This window comes from Piliocolobus tephrosceles, chromosome 5, assembly GCF_002776525.5.
Source record: "Piliocolobus tephrosceles isolate RC106 chromosome 5, ASM277652v3, whole genome shotgun sequence".
In the NCBI taxonomy this organism is placed as follows: Eukaryota; Metazoa; Chordata; class Mammalia; order Primates; family Cercopithecidae; genus Piliocolobus; species Piliocolobus tephrosceles.
Genome location: NC_045438.1, coordinates 116060071 through 116080894, shown reverse-complemented (window position 1 = coordinate 116080894; position 20824 = coordinate 116060071). Strand labels below are relative to the sequence as shown.

The 20824-nt window shown below is 42.6% G+C and overlaps 1 protein-coding gene across 1 annotated transcript; it reads right to left on the bottom strand.

The window, feature by feature from the left end:
• Window positions 1–4708: 4708 nt before the first annotated feature.
• Window positions 4709–20698, bottom strand: GSTA4 (glutathione S-transferase alpha 4). Its single transcript, XM_023222982.2, has 7 exons — window positions 20568–20698; window positions 19494–19598; window positions 14100–14151; window positions 12196–12328; window positions 11209–11350; window positions 9349–9480; window positions 4709–5319 (listed from the first exon to the last, which is right to left on the bottom strand). Exons 2-7 carry the CDS (start codon window positions 19578–19580, stop codon window positions 5197–5199), a joined length of 669 nt encoding a protein of 222 aa, XP_023078750.1. The 5' UTR covers window positions 19581–19598; window positions 20568–20698; the 3' UTR covers window positions 4709–5196.
• Window positions 20699–20824: the final 126 nt, after the last annotated feature.

Here is a 20824-nt window from a genome sequence, read left to right as displayed (position 1 = left end):
ACCAAAGGAGATTAACATTTGAGTCAGTGAGCTGGGAAAGTCAGACCCACTCTTAATCTGGGTGGGCACCATCTAATCAGCTGCCAGCACAGCTAGAATATAAAGCAGGCAGAAAAATGTGAAAAGACCAGACTAGCCTAGCCTCCCAGCCTACATCTTTCTTCCACACGAGATGCTTCCTGCCCTCAGACATCAGACTCCAAGTTCTTCAGTTTTGGTGCTCGCACTGGCTCTTCTTGCTCCTCAGCTTGCAGATGGCCTATTGTGGGACCTTGAGATCATGTGAGTTAATACTTAATAGTAACTAACCTTTATATATATATCCTATTAGTTCTGTCCCTGTAGACTAATACACCATACAAATGGAAGAAAAAAAAAAGAAATAAAGGAGCAACAATAGGAAACAGCTACAAACATGGTAGGTATACAGCCAACTACGTCGATAATTACTTCAAGTGTGAATGGTCTTAAATACACCAATTAAAAGACAAAGACTATCATGAATAGATTAAAAAAACAAGACTCAACTGTGCATATATAAGCAAGCCACTTCACATATAAAGACATAGATTGATTAAACAAATAAGCATGCCAGAGGGTGCTGAGTGCTATGAAGAAAATAAAACAAGAGGATAAGAAAGAGGTATGTAGGGGCTGGACGCAGTGGTTCACTCCTGTAATCCCAGCACTTTGGGAGGCTGAGGCAGGTGGATCACTTGAGGTCAGGAGTTCAAGACCAGCCTGGCCAACATGGTGAAACCGTGGCTCTACTAAAAATACAAAATTGGCTAGGCATGGTGATGCATGCCTGTAATCCCAGTTACTCGGGAGGCTGAGGCACAAGAATGGCTTGAACCTGGGAGGCGGAGGTTGCAGTGAGCCAAGATCGCACCACTGCACTCCAGTTTGGGTGACAGAGTGAGACTCCATCTCAAAAAAAAAAAAAAAAAAAAAAATGAGAGAGAGAGAGAGGTATATGGGTATATGGGGGGGCAGTGCAGGGGAAGCTCTGTAGATCTTATGGTCAGGAGAGGATTCCCTCACATGGGGATGTTAGCACTAAAGGAATAAGACACAGCCTGTCATGCAATGTTCTGAGGCTTGTTATTTGGGTTAAAGGCATAAAACGCACAATCAGCCATGAGGGAACATCAGTAAATACAAAATCCCCTGCTGGTTATTGTCTGTTGCAGCCCCTGTCCAGTGGGATTCACTTTCTGCTCTGTTCCATCCCCCAGGGATGTTGGACGCTGCAGAACTGCCTCAGCCAGGTGAGGACAGGAGGAGAGTAAGTCAGGTATTCAATCTGCCAAAACCTCTCTGAAAGTGTGGCTTTATTCTGGGTCCCTTGGCACTTCTTCTTCTTTTTTTTTTTTTTTTGAAATGGAGTTTTGCTCTTGTTGCCCAGGCTGGAGTGCAATGGTGCCGTTTCAGCTCACTGCAACCTCCACCTCCCAGGTTCAAGCGATTCTCTTGCCTCAGTCTCCGAAGTACCTAGGATTACAGGCGTGCGCCACCACACTTGGCTAATTTTTTGTATTTTTAGTAGAGAAGAGGTTTCTCCATGTTGGTCGGGTTGGTCTCAAACTCCTGACCTCAGATGATCCGCCCACCTCGGCCTCCCAAAGTGCTGTGATTACAGGCATGAGCCACTGCGCCCAGTCAGGTCCCTTGGCACTTCTGTCCTAGACACCAGGGTCCCACACTGTCCATTTTTCCTCTTTTGTCCCTGGCACTGAAACCTCTGCAACTGCCCCATTTAGGCATGGCTGTGCACTTTAACCCCGTTGGTTCACCTGTCATGGCTTTTACTCAGTGAGCCTCTTGTCTTCCTTCTGCTCTTTCTTGCACCCTGTCTCACTCATGCTGACTTTGGGTTTAGCCTTGAACGCTCAGGATGCTGATATTTTTTGAGGATAAACAATCCTGTCCCTGACTTCCGACTCTATTATCAAAGTCTGGTAACTCGTGAAAATTGTGGGGGGTAATGGTGGTGGTGGTGGTTGGAGGCTTGAGACTAAAGGGTGGGAGCCTGCACCAAAAAAGGAAATGATGAAACTGGGGTAATGCCACCTGAGGCAGAATGGGACAGGAGGGGGCTGGTTTCCAATATGCGAAGTGAATAGCACAATTTAAGGTCATGCAACCATGAACATGAGAAACATGGGAACTTCTTGTTGGAGACAGCCTCGTCTCTTGTTTTTATTTTCTCTAATCCTTTACTTCAATGCAGAAGTCAACCTTCTTCCCTGTTTTTTTCCTAAAAGAACCAGATTCGGGGGCCCCCTTGTGTCTAAGAGAATTAAAACCCAAAAGCAAGTACTTGCAAAATGGCTTAAGGTCTATATAAACAGCCCTTGATTAAAATTATCAGGCAGTGGCGCTGGGTAGTAAAAATAGCAACACAGTAATATAAACTAGCCCAAATTTGCTGCCATCCCACAAAACTCAGTACAGTTTGAGTATCCCTTATCCGAAATGCTTGGGATCAGAAGTGTTTCTGACTTTAGAACTTTTTTGGACTTAAGAATATTTGCATTATACTTACTGGCTGAGTATCCCAAACCAAAAAATCCCAAATCCAAAATGCTCCAATGAAGACTTCCTTCGAGCGCCATGTCAGCACTCAGTTTCAGATTTTAAAACATTCTGAATTTCTGAGCATTTCGGATGTCAGATTTGGGTTGCTCCACCTATAATACAGACCCCTGAGGATTGTCAAGTCAACTATCTGGTTCCCAGGTATAAATTAGTCTCTAAATGTGTATAAAATATTTATCTTCCCTGAAGAGTTCAGAGGGAAGTTTGAGGGGAACCACCCTTAGGTTGGATGATTCATTCGAAGGACTCACAGAATTCACTGAACGCTGTGATACCCACGGCTATGGTTTATTACAGGGAAAGGATACAGATGAAGACCAGTCAAGGGAAGAGGTGCATGGGGCAGAGTCCAGGAGGGATCCAAACACGGGCTTCCAGAGGTCCTCCTGTGGAGCCATGGGCAGCGTTCACTCCTTTTGGGAACACTGTGTGTCAATACCCATGGAGTATTGTCAACTGGGGAAGTTTACCTGAGCCTTGGAACCTAGGATTTTTATTGGGGGTTCCATCAGGTAAGCATGGCTGACTGCCCAACAGGTGATCTGTTTTCACTCCCTCTAGAGTTGAGCTGATACCACGTGACCCAGAGCTCTCACCCAGTATCGCATCGCTGGTGTGACTCAAAGCTCTCACCCTAAATCATATTGTTACTAGCTGACTGGCCCAAGACCCTCAGGCAAAGACACTCCTGTCAGGCCTAGCATTCAAAGGACTTAAGAGACTGCCTTCCAGCAGCAAAGGCCAGACTTCTGGTGGGGCAAGGTGGAAGTCTTTACCACACACTTCCCATGTTCTTTTTTTGTTGTTGTCTACTGCACTCAGGGGACTGGCCACGCTGGGCCTCTTTCTCAGCACAGCAGCTGAGGTCAGCACTGTTCCTCAGGCCTACCTCGGGGCTGCACCTGCCACCAGGCTTTTGCTCTTGCACACCTCCCAGTGGGTCAGGGCTGGGGACCTGCACGAGGCGACTGAGGCCACGTGAGAATTCAAGTGGGGCACGGGCACGCCTGCAGTGCTGGTGGACCCGGGGCACCCTCCGCAGCTGCTGGCCCGGGTGTTAAGCCCCTCACTGCCCTGGGTTGGCAGCGCCGGCCGGCCAGCCGCTCCAAGTGCTGGGCCACCTAAGCCCGCTACAGCTGAATTCGCACTGGCCTGTGAGCGCTGCCTGCAGTCCCGGTTCCCACCCTCGCCTCTCCCTCCACACCTCCCAGCAAGCAGAGGGAGTTGGCTCTGGCCTCCGCCAGCCCAGAGAGGGGCTCCCACAGTGCAGTGGCGGGCTGAAGGGCTCCTCAAGGTCGCCAGAGTGGACACTGAGGCCGAGGAGGCACTGAGAGCGAGGGCTGCTAGCACACTGTCACCTCTCACTATGCTGAATTATTCTAAAGCAGGGGCTTTGTTCTACGATTCTGCCTCCTGGCAGTCTGCCTGGCATGTAATAGGTGCTTGATGAGTATTTTTTTTTCTTTTTGAGATAGGGTCTCATTCTCTCACCCAGGCAGGAGTGCAGTGGAGTGATCTCAGCTCACCGCAGCCTCTGCCTCCCAGGTTCAAGCAATTCTCCCACCTCAGGCTCTCAAGTAGCTGAGATTACAGGGGTGCGCCACCCAGCCTGGCTACTTTTTGCAGTTTTAGTAGAGACGAGGTTTCACCATTTTGGCCAGGCTGGTCTCAAACTCCTGACCTCAGGTGATCTACCCACCTTGGCCCCCTAAAGTGCTGGGATTACAGGCGTGAGTCACTGCACCCAGTTGAGGCTTGATGAGTATTTGAGACGTGAATCAACGCCTGTTTAACAGCAGCATTATATTAACAGACCATACTTTTAGTTCTGAAATGCAAAAATTTAGAAGCCTACAAATAACCATTTGGGTAGTAAGAAGATAAAAATAATATATATTTGCATTTTCTTATACATGTGTCAAATGTAACTGGAAGGGTACACAAATAGTAACTGTGTTTGCCTGTGAGAAGCAGGACTCGGTTGTGGGGAAGCAGGGTTGAAAAGACTTCCAAGACTGTAGACCCTTTTATACTTTTTTGATTCTTGAACCATGCAAATGTATTCTTTATTTGAAAAAAATTAAAAAATTCTAGCAACAAAGCAATGAGCAATGACTCAAAAATTCTTTATTTTGGCTAATACTGATTGCTACCATTTTATTTATTACAGTTCAGAGGAGAGTCATTCACTAGACATTTGGTTGTTATTAAACACTAAAAATTAGGTAAAGACTGGAGGGGATAAGGATCAGAGAACAGGATAAGGAGAGCAGAAACACACTCAGGAGAGAACAAGAGATCCTGCCCATTCTCATTATGAGGATGAACTGGCTACAGGACATTAGTAGCCTGATCAGATCTAACTTAAATACCAGTCTCTCCAAAAAAGTTTTCCAAAAAAGATCCCCTAACAATTATTTACTGGACAAAAAAGGTTGATATTTCTAGAAAGAGATGATCTCTTTGACACAAAAGACCAAACTTAGGACCCAACATAATACATAGCACCATGACAGAGCTGGGATCCATTAAGACATGACTGTGGACAGAACCATCTCTAGGAACACGCTCTCACTCACAGATGGATGTGTTGTTTTACGGCTTAAAGATGTTGTAGACGGTTCTCACATAAATTTCATCAGGGGGAGGCTTCTTCTTGCTGCCAGGTTCAAGGAATCTCTTAATTGTAGGGATATTACTTAGTTTCACTGTGTACTCCTGAAAAAGGAAAACCCAAAAGTTTAAGGCTAACAAAAAAGGTATTAGTTACTACAAAGATATGGTTATGCAAAATGGCCCATCAAAATTTGTTCAATAAATACTTGTTGAAGGGTTCCAAGCAGAACTGAAATCTAGCATTTGTTTAGCAGGGATGTCCAATCTTTTGGCTTCACTGGGCCACACATAAAATACACTAACACTAACAGTAGCTAATGAGCTGAAAAAAAAAATCCCAAAATATCTCATAATGTTTTAAAGAAGTTTATGAATTTATGTTGGGCCACATTCAAGGTTGTCCTGAGCCACATGTAGCCCATGGGCCGTGGGTTGGACAAGGCTGGGTTAAGATCTGATCTCTATGATTATTTACAATCGCTGTCATCAATCACCCGTATCAAGATCGGAGTTTAGGCAAATCTCCAGGTTCACAAAAAGATAAGAACTCTGCAGCAATGGCAAAAGTAAAAACATACTCAAAATAGAATTATGACACTTAAGGTGAAAAAAAAGGAAGGGGAAAATTCATTGAAAACACCTCCAGTGTATTTTTCTGTATTGTTTTTTAATGCTAGTCAATTTGAAGCAGTGGGAGTGGGGAAGGAAAAAAGAAATCTGTAACTTGTTGTGATCAATTAGCTGTAAACACCACTCGGACTAGCCACCTGAAGTGCACTGATCTGCTGGGAAAAAATGCCTGAGCCACTTAAGTAAAGGTGCTTTAAAAAGTCACCAGACGGTACAATTTATATCTTAAGATTCAGCTTCTTCAGAGTTTTTACTCCTATCAGTAAATGAATCCTCTTTCTGGCTATGTTCAGGAAATCGCCAGTTGCATTTTTTCATAGCCTCTGGCTCAGATACCAAATATTTATGTAAACTGGAATGGAAGAAAAAAAAATTGTATTTTTCACTCGTAGAATCAAATCTTACCAATTCTCAGTAACTGAGAAGAAAAGCCCATTTTACCTAGTGAAAAATCTGAACTATATGAAGAGGCATATGCTCATCATATATAATTATTCTAATAAAACCTTTTAAAGCTATTTAAATAAAACCATTTATTTAAAAGTGAAGAGGTTGTTTTAAATAGCTACTATTTATTAATTGCCTATTATGTGCAAGACACAGCCTTAATTAAGCACACACACAAACATACATACATATGCCACTAATATTAACAAAAACCCTAGTAATTATGCCAATTAATTATATATAAATATGACAATTTTCTCTTTTCATTACGTACTTAAGCTCTACTTGTGTTATCTGATTTTAAATATTATACCAAAATTTAGAAGCTTGTTCCAAATGATGTATTGTTTCAAGATTTATCTGGGGTTCATAGTTATCATGTATAGTAAAACTTTTGTGACTTTTAAATCCATTAATCAACACAGGAATAACCCTTTAAATTCAACACTGATCTGGTGTCCGATTCTGAAGTTTTTAAATATTGATGCTCAATCTGATCAGAGATTAAAACTGTATTTACACAGATAATGCCTTGGGGTTTAAAAAGGGGTTGTTATTATAGTATCATCAATGTAAAATACCAATAGGTCCTGGTGCTACAGTTTACCAAGAAACCTTGATCTCTATCATTTACCCTAGACTTTTTAGATATTTTGTGTCTATTCAGTGAAAAGTTCTCTACTGCCTCTGAGGTGTGTGTGTATGTGTACACATGCATGTGTATATATGCATGCCTGGAAAGATTTCACTTTTTTTTTTTTTTTTTTTTTGAAACACAGTTTTGCTTTTTCCCCCCGGCGGGGGGGCAGTGACATTTTCCCAGCTCACTGCAACCTCTGCCTCCCCGGTTCAAGCGATTCTCCTGACTCAGCCTTCGAGTAGCTGGGATTACAGGCACATGCCACCATGCTCAGCTAATTGTTTTATTTTTAGTAGAGATGGGGTTTCACCATGTTGGCCAGGCTGGTTTTGAGCTCCTGACCTCAAGTGATTCACCTGCCTCGGTCTCCCAATGTGCTGGAATTACAGGTGTGAGCCACCACGCCCAGCCTACATTTCCCATTTAATAAGTTTAGCATTCTACCTACTTCTGGGTTCAGCATCTTACCTATTTAGGGCCATAGGTACTTCTAGTACTTCTAAATGTGTTTTTCAGAAACCACACGGTCTAGTGGAAAGAGTTCAGACTTAGATCCCAGACTCCTCTGTGGCTCCCAAATCAATCATCCAGGCTTGCAACTTTATGCAGAATGTAATGTTTCCAAGTCTGTAATTTTCATCTGTAAAATGGAGATAGTGAAGCCCATCTCCTAGGGTTATTGGGGTGGGGCTGAGGGGAGAGATGAGCAAATGCGTGTTAAGTGCCTAGCAGACTGACTAGAATGCAGCTGGCTCTCAATAAGTTGCAGATCCCTTCCTCTGATTTCCCTTCTCTGCTAAACAAATAATTTTTTTTAACAGTGCAAAAGAATACTTCAGGTGAAAAGTATCCTAAGTCAGTTCTGAATGAATAAAATCAAATTAAGGAAAGCCAATCTCTGTGTCTGCAAGAGTAAATGAAAAAAAAGAAAAAAAACTATATACACTATAACATCATAAATGATATAGTGGTTTATTGCCTTGAAGATTTTTATTCTCATTTTCTGGGTGTATTTATTGAACTGGTGGTAACTGCCCTCATTAGTGTATCAAAATATTTAACAGACTTGGCAAAAAATGGTTTTAAGCATGTGTGTTACTCTTCGGGGAGTCAGTGTATCTCTCTTGGCTTTTGATAACTTGGTCAAACATACAGCAATATGGTCCGTATCTGCACTGTATCGGGGATTGGCAAAGTTTTTCTATAAAGGACCAGTCAGCAAATATTTTAAGTTCTGTAGGCCATATGGTCTCTATCAGATCTACTCAACTCTGCTGTGGAAGCACAAAAGCAAACTTGACATTGTGTAAATGAGTGGGCATGGCTTTGTACCAATGAAATTTATGAATACTACATTTTGAATTTCATATAATTTTTATGTGTCATGAAATATTATTCCACAGATTTTTTTCAACAATTTAAAAATGTAAAAACTATTCTTAACTCACAAAAACAGGTGGCAGGCCAGGTTTGGCCCAGGGGTTACAGTCTGCACATTAGACTTGGAGACAAAAGGCTAAGGTTCTAGACAAAACTCAAGCATCCACTGGCTAAGCCAGCTTGGCGGCTGATTTCTTTATCCTGGGTCTCTACTTCCTCAAGTGAATACTGAGGTCACTAAATGAGTTTTTTTTTAAAGGCCCTTCTCTCCTTTAAAGTTCTATGATCAATCCTGCCAGAATAACCCTGAGGGATAATTTGAACCACACAAGTCTTTCCTTAGAATTCTCAGGAGAATGGTAGGAACCCTTTGGGGTGATGTTTAGGGTGCTATCATCTCTCATTTGCTCTCAGAGCTCAGGCTTAGAATTTCCTAACTTGAGACCATACTATTTCTGAGAAAGGGGGTCATAGCCTGATGAATGAGACTGTTTTGATGTTTATCTCGCCCACTATCCCAACAGCAGATATATGTGAGTGTGAGAGCACCTCACCTCTATGGTTATTTCTATGGAAAGTCCCCAGTGGCAAACTCCCTGTGTATGGAGTTTTTTCCAGGAGTGCAGTTATGGAACAAAATTAAGATGAAAATTTCTGAGCTGGGTGTGCTGGCACATGCCTATAGTCCCCGCTACTCAGGAGACTGAGGCGGGAGGATCTCTTGGGCCCAGGAGTTCAAGACCATTCTGGGCAACACAGTAAGATCCCATCTTAAAAAAAAAAAAAAAGAAAAGAAATCTTTACACATCAACGATCTTTCAACTTGAAAGATTTAAGGACCAGAAAAACAACTTTGGGTCCTTACTTTCATTTCATTTGCCAAATTAGAATCTTAAAAATATTACACATACACACACACACACACACACACACACACACACACACACACACTCCCCCAAAGCCAACCAAACAATAGGCACTGAAGGGAGGCCCAAGAGTTCTAGGCCAATCTTCTAACACATAGTTTTATTTACCTGGAGGAAAGGAAATGCAGACAGGATATTAGGAATTTTCTCTTCTAGAGCTAAAATGGTTTGGAGCAAAATCACATCTGCAAGGCTCAGCTGATTACCAACAAGAAAGCTTTGTCCGTGACCCCTTAAAATCTGTAAGGAAATGGTGTGCATCAGTCATAATATTCCACATGGAGAGACTGATGAGGCTATTGAATCAGCGCAGTAACTGAGAAGAGGTGAAATTATGAACTTGTCATTTCATGCTTTCATAAATAACGTCAATTAAAGAGAACATGCCTTATCTCTGACAGAGAGAGCAAGAGAGAGTAGGGGAGAGAGAGAAAGTACAAAAAAGGCATGGAAATGAAAGCATCCTTAAATATCTGCTGTGGATCTGAATGAGACATTGAAGTGGGGAAGGGAAAATTCCTTATTTCTGGATTTAGCATCTGGTGTTTTGAAAGGATGCATCTACTCCAAAAATGTATCTACAGAAATGCATGCAGGAGGCTTGGGGAGGGGCGGGGTGATTTAAGAAATCTAAGTGATAGATCATCTTTAAGGGGCCCACTCTTACTTCCCAGTTCTGTTGCTAGAACATCAAACGTGCAGTAATAAACTCAACCCAATTAAAAATTAGGCTTCCTCTTACAAGTCCCAAAACAGAGAAAATTAAAAGCTTGAGTTCACCTTGACTCCCATTCTGAGGGTAACATACAGGTGTGGGCTTATAAGAAAAGATTGTGATTAGGGAGAGGCAAGGAGCAGTGGTAGCAACGGGGAGATCCCCTTCGCAGGGAACTCTTGGATGTCCATGGGTATCTGCATGTGCACAAGTGTGTGTGTGACAGGAATTCTGAACACAATTCCAGGTCAAATATAGCTGCTGGAGCCAGAGTGGCATAGTACAATGTATCCTGAATTTGTAGTCAGAGGCCAGAGTTCCAACCCTGCTCTCCGTTTTCTGGCCATGTTACCTTGGACAGGTCCACTGAATCTCCCCATGACTTCATTTCATTATGTGTAAAAGGGACAACAGTTCTCACCTCATAGGTGTGTTGCAAGAAACCCTGATACAGTCTGGGCCCTTGGGACCTAAGAATGAGCAGTGACCCTTTGCCAAAGCACCATGTCCTCTGTGCCCTTTCCAGACCACATTTCTGCATTATCCTATTTTACATTCACAAAGTGCCTGTGGGAAAGATACCATAAAACCTAGCTACAGAAACCCCAGAAAATACCTCTCCTTTTTCCTAAATCCAGTTCCATACAGATGGTCAGAGGAAGCTTGCCAGATAGCCCTTCCCATATTTTCACATCGTCTTATTTAGTGTTTGCACTGAAACACTAAAAATACTTCTCCCAGTTCAGGAATAAAGAATTGGAAGCTCAGAAAAGCAGATATAACAAGAGAAAAACAACAAAGCCAAAAACAAAAAGAGCAAAGGGAAGACAAATAAAATGGAAATGTTCTTCTCCTCATATCAAATTATTAGGGAGGATGTCAGCTATGAGATAGCTGTTCAACAACTGTTTGTTGAATGAATGAATGAATGAGGCAGTTTCTGTTTTCTGTATCTTCTGAAGTTTCTGCTGTATCCACACAAGGTGGGAACTTGGTGAATGCAAGCAACAATAAGGGACAAAGGCAGGGAGCCCATACTTTTTCTAGACTTCTGAATCATGTGGTCCTAACAGAGTCTGAGGGGCTCTAAGACACCAGCTTTGTGCTGGGCTACTATTAGCTCTTAGGAGTCCATTAGCTCTTAGGTTAGTCCAACTGGGCTCAGTTTTAAAATGCTTGGACAGAAAAGGGTGTTTGTGGCAGCTTCTTTGTGGTTTGGTTACTCTGTGTACACAGGCATCTTTGCCACCTACCTTTTCAAACACAGGAAAGTATCTAATTATAGCCTTCTGGGCCATGTTAACCACTTCCTTTTGTTGATCATCTGGTTTTAAGAAAGGATGCATGATAAGCAGTTCCAGCAGATCCAGCGTCCCCTCCACATACATGTCAATCCTTAAAACAAAAAAGCAGTTGTCTCAGTTTCTCCTCTTTTTGAAGCCATTGGTTTCCACAACTAAGAATTCAGAGTGCCTTTTTTTTTTTAAGATGCTGGCAACATAAGTCCTTAGAAGCATTTATCTATACCTGTCTCTTAAGAGCAAAGAGGTAAGGTCAATTCTAGTTGTAACTCACAAAAATCTGTCATAGATCAGACAGCTTGAGAGTCACGAGTGCTCTCTTCCTGGCATCCTACTCCTCCACCTTCACCCCAGCATCTGTGTTTTGGTCTCTTAGTATGGGTCAAACTTCATCTTCATGAAAGTAGTGAATACCATTTATTGAGTGCTTAGAGTGTACCAGGCATGGTGCTAAACACTCTCTATTCATTATCTCATTAAATCACATGACACTATGAGAAATGTACTATTTTTATACCCACGTTGCCCAGGGTCATACATCTAAGGGGTGCAAGGACCTGGTTTTGAATTCAAATTATAATCTAATGGTCACTCTCCCAGGCCTTGAACGTCACAGCAGCTCCTCATTCCTAATACTTAACAATAGTGAATGTGTAAGAATGGTAAAAAGTAGTATCAAAGCATTTAAAAATGTTGAAATCTGAAACAATGACACCCTAGATATAGTATTCAATATCTGAATCCAATTATTTTCTTTTGTTTTACTCAGACTCTCTCTATTGAAGTTCCAACTGGTCTTCGTGACCTTCTTGGGTTTTTGTTCCCTGATCTCGTAACTATGTAAGACATAAAGTAAATGTGGTGTGCTGCAGAGGACTGCTAATCAGCTAAGTCATCAGTAAGCTGACAAGTGACAACACTCGAGAGGGGCCACAGTACAGGGTTCTCTCCTTGAGGTCCTTGCCAAAGAGATTGTGCTTGTCTGCTATGTAGTGGAGAATGCTTCGGGTCTGTACCAACTTCATCCCGTCAATTTCAACCATGGGCACTTGTTGGAACAGCAGGTGGTTACCTGAGAATGGAAGCCCAGAGTTAGAAGTGATCTCTTCTTCTCTGTCCCCCAACCCCTAAAAAATGCTCTGTTGAATGAAAAGAAACGTGGAATCATGGCCTTAGGAAATAGTGTAAAGCTTCCAGATGACAGATAACTTTAACTTCATTCAGGAGAGCAGATTTAGCCACAAAAGAAACCTGAAGGGGTCAGGCACGGGGGCTCAAGCCTGTAATCCCAGCACTTTGGGAGGCCGAGGCAGGTGGATCACAAGGTCACAAGTTCGAGACCAGCCTAGCCAACATCGTGAAACCCTGCCTCTATTAAAAATACAAAAATTAGCCGGGAGTGGTAGCAGATGCCTGTTATCCCAGCTACTTGGGAGGTTGAGGCAGGAGAATTGCTTGAACCCAGGAGATGGAGGTTGCAATGAGCCGAGATCATGCCATTATACTCCAGCCTGAGCGACAGATCAAGACTCTGTCTCAGAAAAAAAAAAAGGAAAAAGAAGCCTGAAAACTAGAATTGTTATAAACGTTCCCTTTTCATTTTCACCCCAGGAAAAATACCTATCCAAAGTGATAAGGGATTGAGGGGAATGTAGTGAAGATACTTCTTCAGTGCTACATAGGCCAATACAGCAGTCAAAGCTACATGCAGCTATATAAATCTAAATTTAAATTAATCACAATTTTCAAAACTTAAAATTCAGTTCCTCAGTTGCACTAGACATATTTCATGTACTCAATAGTCACAGGTGCCTAGTGGCTACCATATTGGACAGTGCAGAATACAATGTTTCCTTCACTGTAGAATGTTCTGCTGGACAGCACTGTTTTTAGAGAATCTGATCCTGAAACCTAAGTAACTAGCTGAGACTCATGTATACTCTTTGGCTCATGTATACTCTGTGGCTACTCTGTAGCCACTGAACAGATTGTTTACTACCAAGTTCGCTGTCACTAGTTAAAAAAACAACCCATTGTTTTCTTTAACAAACCTGAATCCAACACTTTCCACATACCAAACCCTGGGGAGAGATGCCTGTATAGGGTACAGCTTGGCCCTTGAGCGTTTGGGCATTCGGAACAGGTGAGGGTAGAGGGGAAAGGAGTACTTAGCACATGCCTAGTGGCTTCCAGCCACCGTCGCACACAAAAGGTGGCCTTACAGCCCTGGAGTGCTGGTGCCATACAAGGGAGGCTCCAGCTGCGCCTGAGGATCCTGCTGTTGGCTGGGAGGGAGGCTGCTCACAGGTTGATGGGTGCATTCTTTATGGGTCTACTGGTGGCTCCTGCTATAATGGATGGGCAAGGAGGGAGCAGGGCTGACCAGGAATTAAAGGTGAAGGGAGGGGGCAGTTCGTTGATTTCGCTTCTGCTTCCGAAAGTATCCCCATTGCGTGTATTTATTTGCATACTTCAAACAGGCCAGGATGCCTCAGATAGTATGAAGGAAGTAGGGAAAGATGAGAAGGAGGGAAGGGGCAAGGGAGAGAAAGAAAGGGGGAGGAAGAGATTAGAGGGGAGAGAGCGGAGAAGAAAGGGATGGAGGAGAGCTGTTCACGTGGATGGGGAAGGAACTGCTCACCCCCTTCAGCCAGCTTTCATGAAACTATTGAATAAGAAGTGATTTCCTGGCAATTTCAACTATTTATTCCCTCCTGCTTTTTTTGGTTTTAGGATACTGTTCTGAATGTTCAGTGTCATTGAATATTTTTGCCCTTCCACATAAACAGCAGTTCTTAAAGGAAAATCAGTATTAGAGGCAGTTGTTTCATTTTCATACTCACCATCCTGCAACTTGTGTAACTGTTCTTTTGTTTCCAGAAATTCTTCATCAAACTAAATTTAAAAAAAAGAAATGTATATATACATAGTGGAATATTATTCAGCCATTAAAAAAAACAAAATCCTGTCATTTTCAGCAACACGGACAGAAACAGAGGTCATTACGTTAAGTGAAATAAGCCAGACACAAGAAGACAAAGACTGCATGTTCTGATTCATATGTGGGAGCTAAAAAAGTGGATCTCATAGAAATAGAAAGTTATTGGTGCTTACTAGAGGCTGGGAAGTATATAGAGAGGAAGAGGATGTGAAAAGAGGTTGGTTAATGGTACATAATACAGCTAGACAGAAGAAATAAAATCTAGTGTTCAATAGTACAGTAGGCTATAGTTAACAATAATGTATTACACAGTTCAAAATGGCTAGAAGAGAAGAATTGGAATGTTCCACCATAAAGGAAAGATAAATGTTTGAGGTGGGTAATGGACATCCTAATTACCCTGATTTGATCACTACACATGATATGCATGTATCAAAATATCAAATGTATCCCCCAAATATGTACATTGTGTATCAATTTTTTAAAAAAATATCCTCACCCTCCAAAAGGAGGTAAACATCATACAGACTCAAGACTAAAAACACCAAGTTAAACAGTCTTAAAAAGCAGAGAGAAAGAGCAGACTTAGCATCCACATCTTGGTTTCTAAATATCACTACCCCCTAAAAAGAACAAGGGCTCCTATAAAAGAAGGTTGATTTTGTTATGCCGAAGCAAGGAAGTGCTCAAAGGTGAAAGAGACAGGCATGGAGGGCCCTGTGAGGGGAATTCCCTACCAAATTTGGGAAAATTTAAGCATCAAAAAGAATGATGTCGATTATGGATTATAACATACAACAACAAAAAATCTATGTCCATAAATGATGATGCTAAAAAAAAAAAAGGTAGGGAGAAGATAAAGCTCTTTTTTACAGAAGACTTAATTAAGTTACTTAATTATGATAAAGGGAAAGTATCAATTTATAATGGAGAGATCGGGAGATCTCTCACCCTCGGTCTAGCCAATCAATCAAACTTGGCTCCCCAGTGGAGAACACTGATATCCTGAGCCTTCTGTTGTAACACAGTGAGAAAGGCACAGTCACACCTGCTAAAACAGCACCAAAAATATTTACCCTGAATCTACACAAAAGGTGAAAATCAGGTATATTCAGGATGTGGGACCTTACAAACATAACGGCCTGGACTTCTCAAGACTCAAGGGCATGAAAAAAAAGTCAGGTTCTGTTGATGAAAATCAACTAAAGATACTTAACAACCAAATTGGAAGTAGATCTCAGAGGAGAGGAAACTGTTATAACTGCTATAAAGATGTGTAACAGTTATATAGACATTTGGGGGAAAATAGGGAAAATTTGAATACGGATTGCATATTAGATGTTGTGAAGGCAGTGTTAATTTTCTTGGTGGTGACAATGGTATTGTGGTTATTAGGACAATTATTTATTTTGCCTTGGTGTCAGAGGCGTGTGAACCAGAGCAACTCCATCTTGAATAGGAGCTGGGTAAAATGAGGCTGAGGCCTACTGGGGGGCTGCATTCCCAGACGGCTAAAGCATTGTAAGCCACTGGATGAGACAGGAGGTCAGCACAAGATACAGGTCATAAAGACCTTGCTGATAAAACAGTTTGCATTAAAGAAGCCAGCTAAATCCCACCAAAACCAAGATGGTGATGAGAGTGACTTCTGGTCATCCTCATTGCCACACTCCCACCAGCACCATGGCAGTTTACAAAGGCCATGGCAATGTCAGGAAGTTACCCTATATGATCTAGAAAGGGGGGAGGCATGAATAAATCATCCCATTGTTTAGCATATTATCAAGAAATAACTATCAAAATGGGAAACCAGCAGCCCTTGGGGCTGCTCTATGGAGTAGCCATTCTTTTATTCCTTTACTTTCCTAATAAACTTGCTTTTGCTTTGCACTGCAGACTCGTCCGAAATTCTTTCTTGTGCGAGATCCAAGAACCCTCGCTTGGGGTCTGGATCAGGACCGCTTTCCTGTAACACTGGGAGGAAGACACATGCTGATGTCTGCAATTACTTTGAAACGATTCAGAAAAAAAAGGAAGGGAGAAAGCAAATGTAGCAAAATGTTAAGAATTGGTGAATTTAGTTGAAAAACATTCAACTTGGAGGGGTGGGGGAGAATCGGGATCATAGGGTGGAGGCTTGGCTTCTGCTACTTGCCACGGTGGGTGCTCATGGTGTGAGGAAAGGAGACTCAGTGCTCCCAGAGGATCTTCATCTAATGCTCATGAACAGTATCCTTGGGGCAACAATGCTCGAAGCCTAGATGGTCAGATGTGGTGCAGGCAGTACTCCTGGATCAATTGACAATGTCTCTCAGATAGATTCAGTTGAGGAATTTGTCCCTGGATATTTGTACTACAACATACTAAAATCAGAAGTTAAAACATCGTATTAGTTAACAGAAAGGGTTATTTATTTATTTTTTCTAAGAGGTCTGTCACCCAGGCTGGAGTGCAGTGGCTCAATCACAGTTCACTGCAGCCTCAAACTCCTGGGCTCAAGGGATCCTGCCACCCTCAGCCTCCCAAGAAGCTGAGATTATAGGCTCAAGCCACCACATTTGGCTCAGAAAGTTTATATGATATATGCAGGGACAAGGTGCCCAACTGATGCTCCTAGTTAATGGTAGAAATGGTGTAAATCTCCCATGTCTCAATGGGGATTTGCCTGGGTTTTAAGGAGTCTTCAGGCAAATAAAGTTCCAAGCATGGAAGAAACAACCAATACAGAGCCATGTCAATGATGACTCAAATTAAGTGACTGACCAACATTGAGGACTCCCTGAATTAGAACAGGCTGTTTTTCAGCAGGTTTTAGTGACCTAGTAACTCAGATGTGTGTGCTTCAACTTTAGGTTCAACTCAATCATGGGATATTGAGAATCATGGACTTGTCTGGTGACTGCTAGCTGGTCCCTCCTGACTGTCTCAGATCTATGTGAGCACAAACTTAACTGGCAAAGAGATAGGGAGGGGCCCCCTCTCCACCACCTTGTAAACCATGTGGTTGCCCTGGGAGAGAGACCAATGCAGCTTCCTCCACTCTGGTCGGAGGAGTGGGCTCATTACTCTACCAGATCAGACTGTTCCTGTCACAGATTGGAACTCATGTTCTGTTTTTGAACTCATGTTCTAGGTGGGTCAGATAACTCATGTTCTGTTTTGTTTAACTTATTTAAGGTTGGGTTTTTATTACTGTAACCAAAAATGTTGACTCATAGGTGAGTAGGAGGGGCCGGGTAGAATGAAGAAAGAGAGAAGATTTGACGAAGGGTTATATCCATTCAAAGCCTATGAAATGAATCAAGAATTACAAACTCAGAAACCTATGGGGTTAGACATATGACAGACACAAGTGAAGTCGGGCAGGTTCAGGTCCTGGGACCATGAATGTTTTTCACTTTCCTCTTAACAGTTAGCAAATACACCCTGAGACAAGAGGGCGAGGTGGGGCAGTCTTTATTCAGATCCAACAATTGCTGCCCTGTGAAAATAAGGACTCAGGATCACCACATCTTCCAATTTCTAAAGACAAGTCAGAAATCAGAATTTGCATATGAACATAATGTCAACTCATTTAGAAAATTGTAAAACACCATGTGGCAAGTTATCATATGCAAAAAATAAAAACAAAAAACAAACACGAAACCCATAACCCAACAACTCACATTTGCCATCTTTGGAGGTTGCTAGGGTAACAACACATTATTGTGAAAATTTATAATCAAGCATTTACCTTGCCTTTTCTATATGAAGCACATTTTAAAGTAACTGAGTTTTAAAGTTTATGATTTAAACATACATTTTTACACACTTTAAAGTTAATGAGTGACAAGTACTGTCTTAGAAGAGAATCACAATTCAAAAACATAGGTGAAATGATGGAAATGAAAAGAATTGCCATTTTGTAAACCCTAACAGTGATGATGATCAATAGCTTCTAAAACCACAAGTTGAAAAGAAACTGGGAGAAACTATAATGTGTGGATTGGGGTTGACATCACAGGAAGACACCGATGAAGCTCGGCATCACTGAAAACGAGACAACCAGACACCAGACAGCCCCTGACGTGGTACAACAGAAGTATGTTCACAGTATCTCCTCTGACATAGTCTGGCAGGAAAAAAAAAAAAAAAAAAAAAGAGAAAGAAAAAAGGAGCCTGAAGTGATCATGCCTCTGGGTCCAGCTAGTAATTTATGGGAAGTACAGATAATAGAGGAGCATGTTCAAATAAGGGTAGCCTCACTTTACCATGTTACCTCAAGGCAACACCTGGAAGGTAAGTAAACCAAATCCAGAAGAGGGAAACTTTTACAGGGCAGTTTCTTCCACAAACAAATGGCACTAAAAAACAAACGTAGACATCTAGCACCCAGATCTTGACTTTAATACCTTTTCTTTTTTTATTTTTTATTTTTTATTTGTGACGGAGTCTCATTCTGCGGTCCAGGCTACAATGCAGTGGCGCGCTCTCGGTTCACTGCAACCTCCGCCTCCCAGTTCAAGCCATTCTCCCGCTTCAGCCTCCTGAGTAGCTGGGACGACAGGCGTGTGCCACCACACCTGGCTAGTTTTTGTATTTTGGGGAGACACGGGGTTTCACCATGTTGGTCAGGCTGGTCTCGAACTCCTGACCTCATAATCTGCCCACCTCGACCTCCCAAAGTGCTGGGATTACAGGTGTGAGCCACCGTGCCAGCCTGTTATTACCATTTTTCTATCTAAGAAATTCCTGATTCTAGGACTAGGGCAGGGAAAATATTAATACAAGATGAGCACAGAGCATTTTATAGTGTCAGAAAGTGCTGAGAACAAAAAAGAGGCCAATGTGAAATAAAAAAGGTAAACCTGAAAGAGCACCGTGGCCAAAGCTGAAACAATTTAGGCAATTTAGGTAATTGGACTATAATCTAAAGTATAAAATCAATATGCAAGCAAGATACCAAGGCTGCCAGTTTGAAGCCACTGAAGAAAACACGAAATTTACCCTAAGAATGCATAATAAGAGCTCAGAGTAACTGACAATTTCCAAGTACATTTCTTCTTATTAATAAATATTCATTGGTGCTAGATCAGAAGCCAATAATTAAGTAAAAGTCAAAAGGAAAATAGAATTCCATCAACTACATTCTATTTATAAAGAAAAGTCCCTTCAGGGATGGAATCTGACTCAGTGAAGTATGCCTGTGATTTTGGTGGACGAGAACTAGAACTGAATGGTACTTCAAAACCTATTTTTCTTTCAGAGGTCTCAAAAACTGTATAACAAATCTGTGAAGAAACAGCATATAAGGTACCTCGACTCCGGCGGCGGCTAAAACCCATCTCACGGACTCCATCCGGCCTCTTCCGTTGGGATAGTGGAGCTTGGGCCTTGCTGCCATGATAGCTTTTCAGGCTTTCTGAAAAACAAATACAGCAGCTCCTCGCACACCAACAGTCCCAATTTCGCGTCTTCAACCCAGTGCTCAGGGGCGAAATGAATATTCAGGATGTTGGCACGGGAAACTGTTCTTTATTTTTGTTTTTGCATTTTCCCTCACTCAAGAAAAAACATACCACCATTTTAAAACATGGACAAAAAAAACCTTGGCTTTTATATGATTTCTATTTACGACTTCTTATCCTGGATCTTGGGAAGCTGGGGCCATTTGTTGTAAAAACATGTGCTAGCAGTACGGGATTTCACAAATTCAGAACATTATACATTTTGACCTTGAGAATCTCAGATTTTCCAGATTCAGTTTGGGGATAGGGGGTGGCAAGCGTTGAAGAGGGTCGCGAAGGAAAATCGCACAGCCACTGGAACCTCTTCAAGTATTCATGCTTTTATATACATCATATTTTATTATCACGGCAACTGGAAGGTGAACAGGCCGAGTACTACTATTGTCTGCAAAATGTGCATCCACCGTCACGCATGCGGGGGCTGCCCCCCGGGTCCCACGTGTCCCCCACCCCTACTGGGAGATGAGTCCCCGGCCTTGTAAAATGAGCCGGGGCGAGGGTTTGGCCATCTGAGACTATACTCTCCCATGCTCGGCTTCCCCGCTCAGCCCACGCAGGGGCGTAGCGGCCGCCCCGCCAGGCCCTAGGGACCATCCGGGCCCACCTTCCACCAATGCATTCAGACTCCGCAGAAGGGGTTAAAAAAAAATACGCACACTCCAAAAAGGACCCCAGCTCCAGCCAACAGGCCCACCTCTGCCCAGACTGGAGATGGAGGGCAAAGGACAAGAGGGAGAAAAGAGAAGGACTGAATTGGGGGAATGAAGGAAGAATGTGAGAGTGAGACTCGGAGAGTAGAGGGGAGGGAAAAAAAAGAAGAGAGAAAGGGCGGGGAAGGGGGTGACCGCAGGAGGGAGACAGACCTGGAGTCCGCTCGGAGACCTGGAGCCGCACAAAGCGCAAGGCCAGCAGTCCGCGGCTAGGCGAGACCAGTAGGCGGCTCTAGCGCGCGGGAGCTGGGCGAGGCTCCGGAACGACCTCACCAATAGAGACTGCAGTATTTAGCATGCCCCACCCATCTGCAAGGCATTCTGGATAGTGTCAAAACAGCCCGAAATCAAGTACGTTTCTACTCAAACTTTAGCATTTGGGGAATAAATGATATTTGCTATGCTGGTTA

Excerpts from the sequence above, each read along its gene's own strand:
- GSTA4 (XM_023222982.2), bottom strand. The coding sequence starts at position 19,580 with ATGGCAGCAAGGCCCAAGCTCCACTATCCCAACGGAAGAGGCCGGATG. Across the intron at positions 12,329-14,099 it reads GTTACACAAGTTGCAGGATG|GTAACCACCTGCTGTTCCAA; the intron begins GTGAGTATGAAA and ends TTCCATTCTCAG. Across the intron at positions 11,351-12,195 it reads GACCTCAAGGAGAGAACCCT|GATTGACATGTATGTGGAGG; the intron begins GTACTGTGGCCC and ends TTTTGTTTTAAG.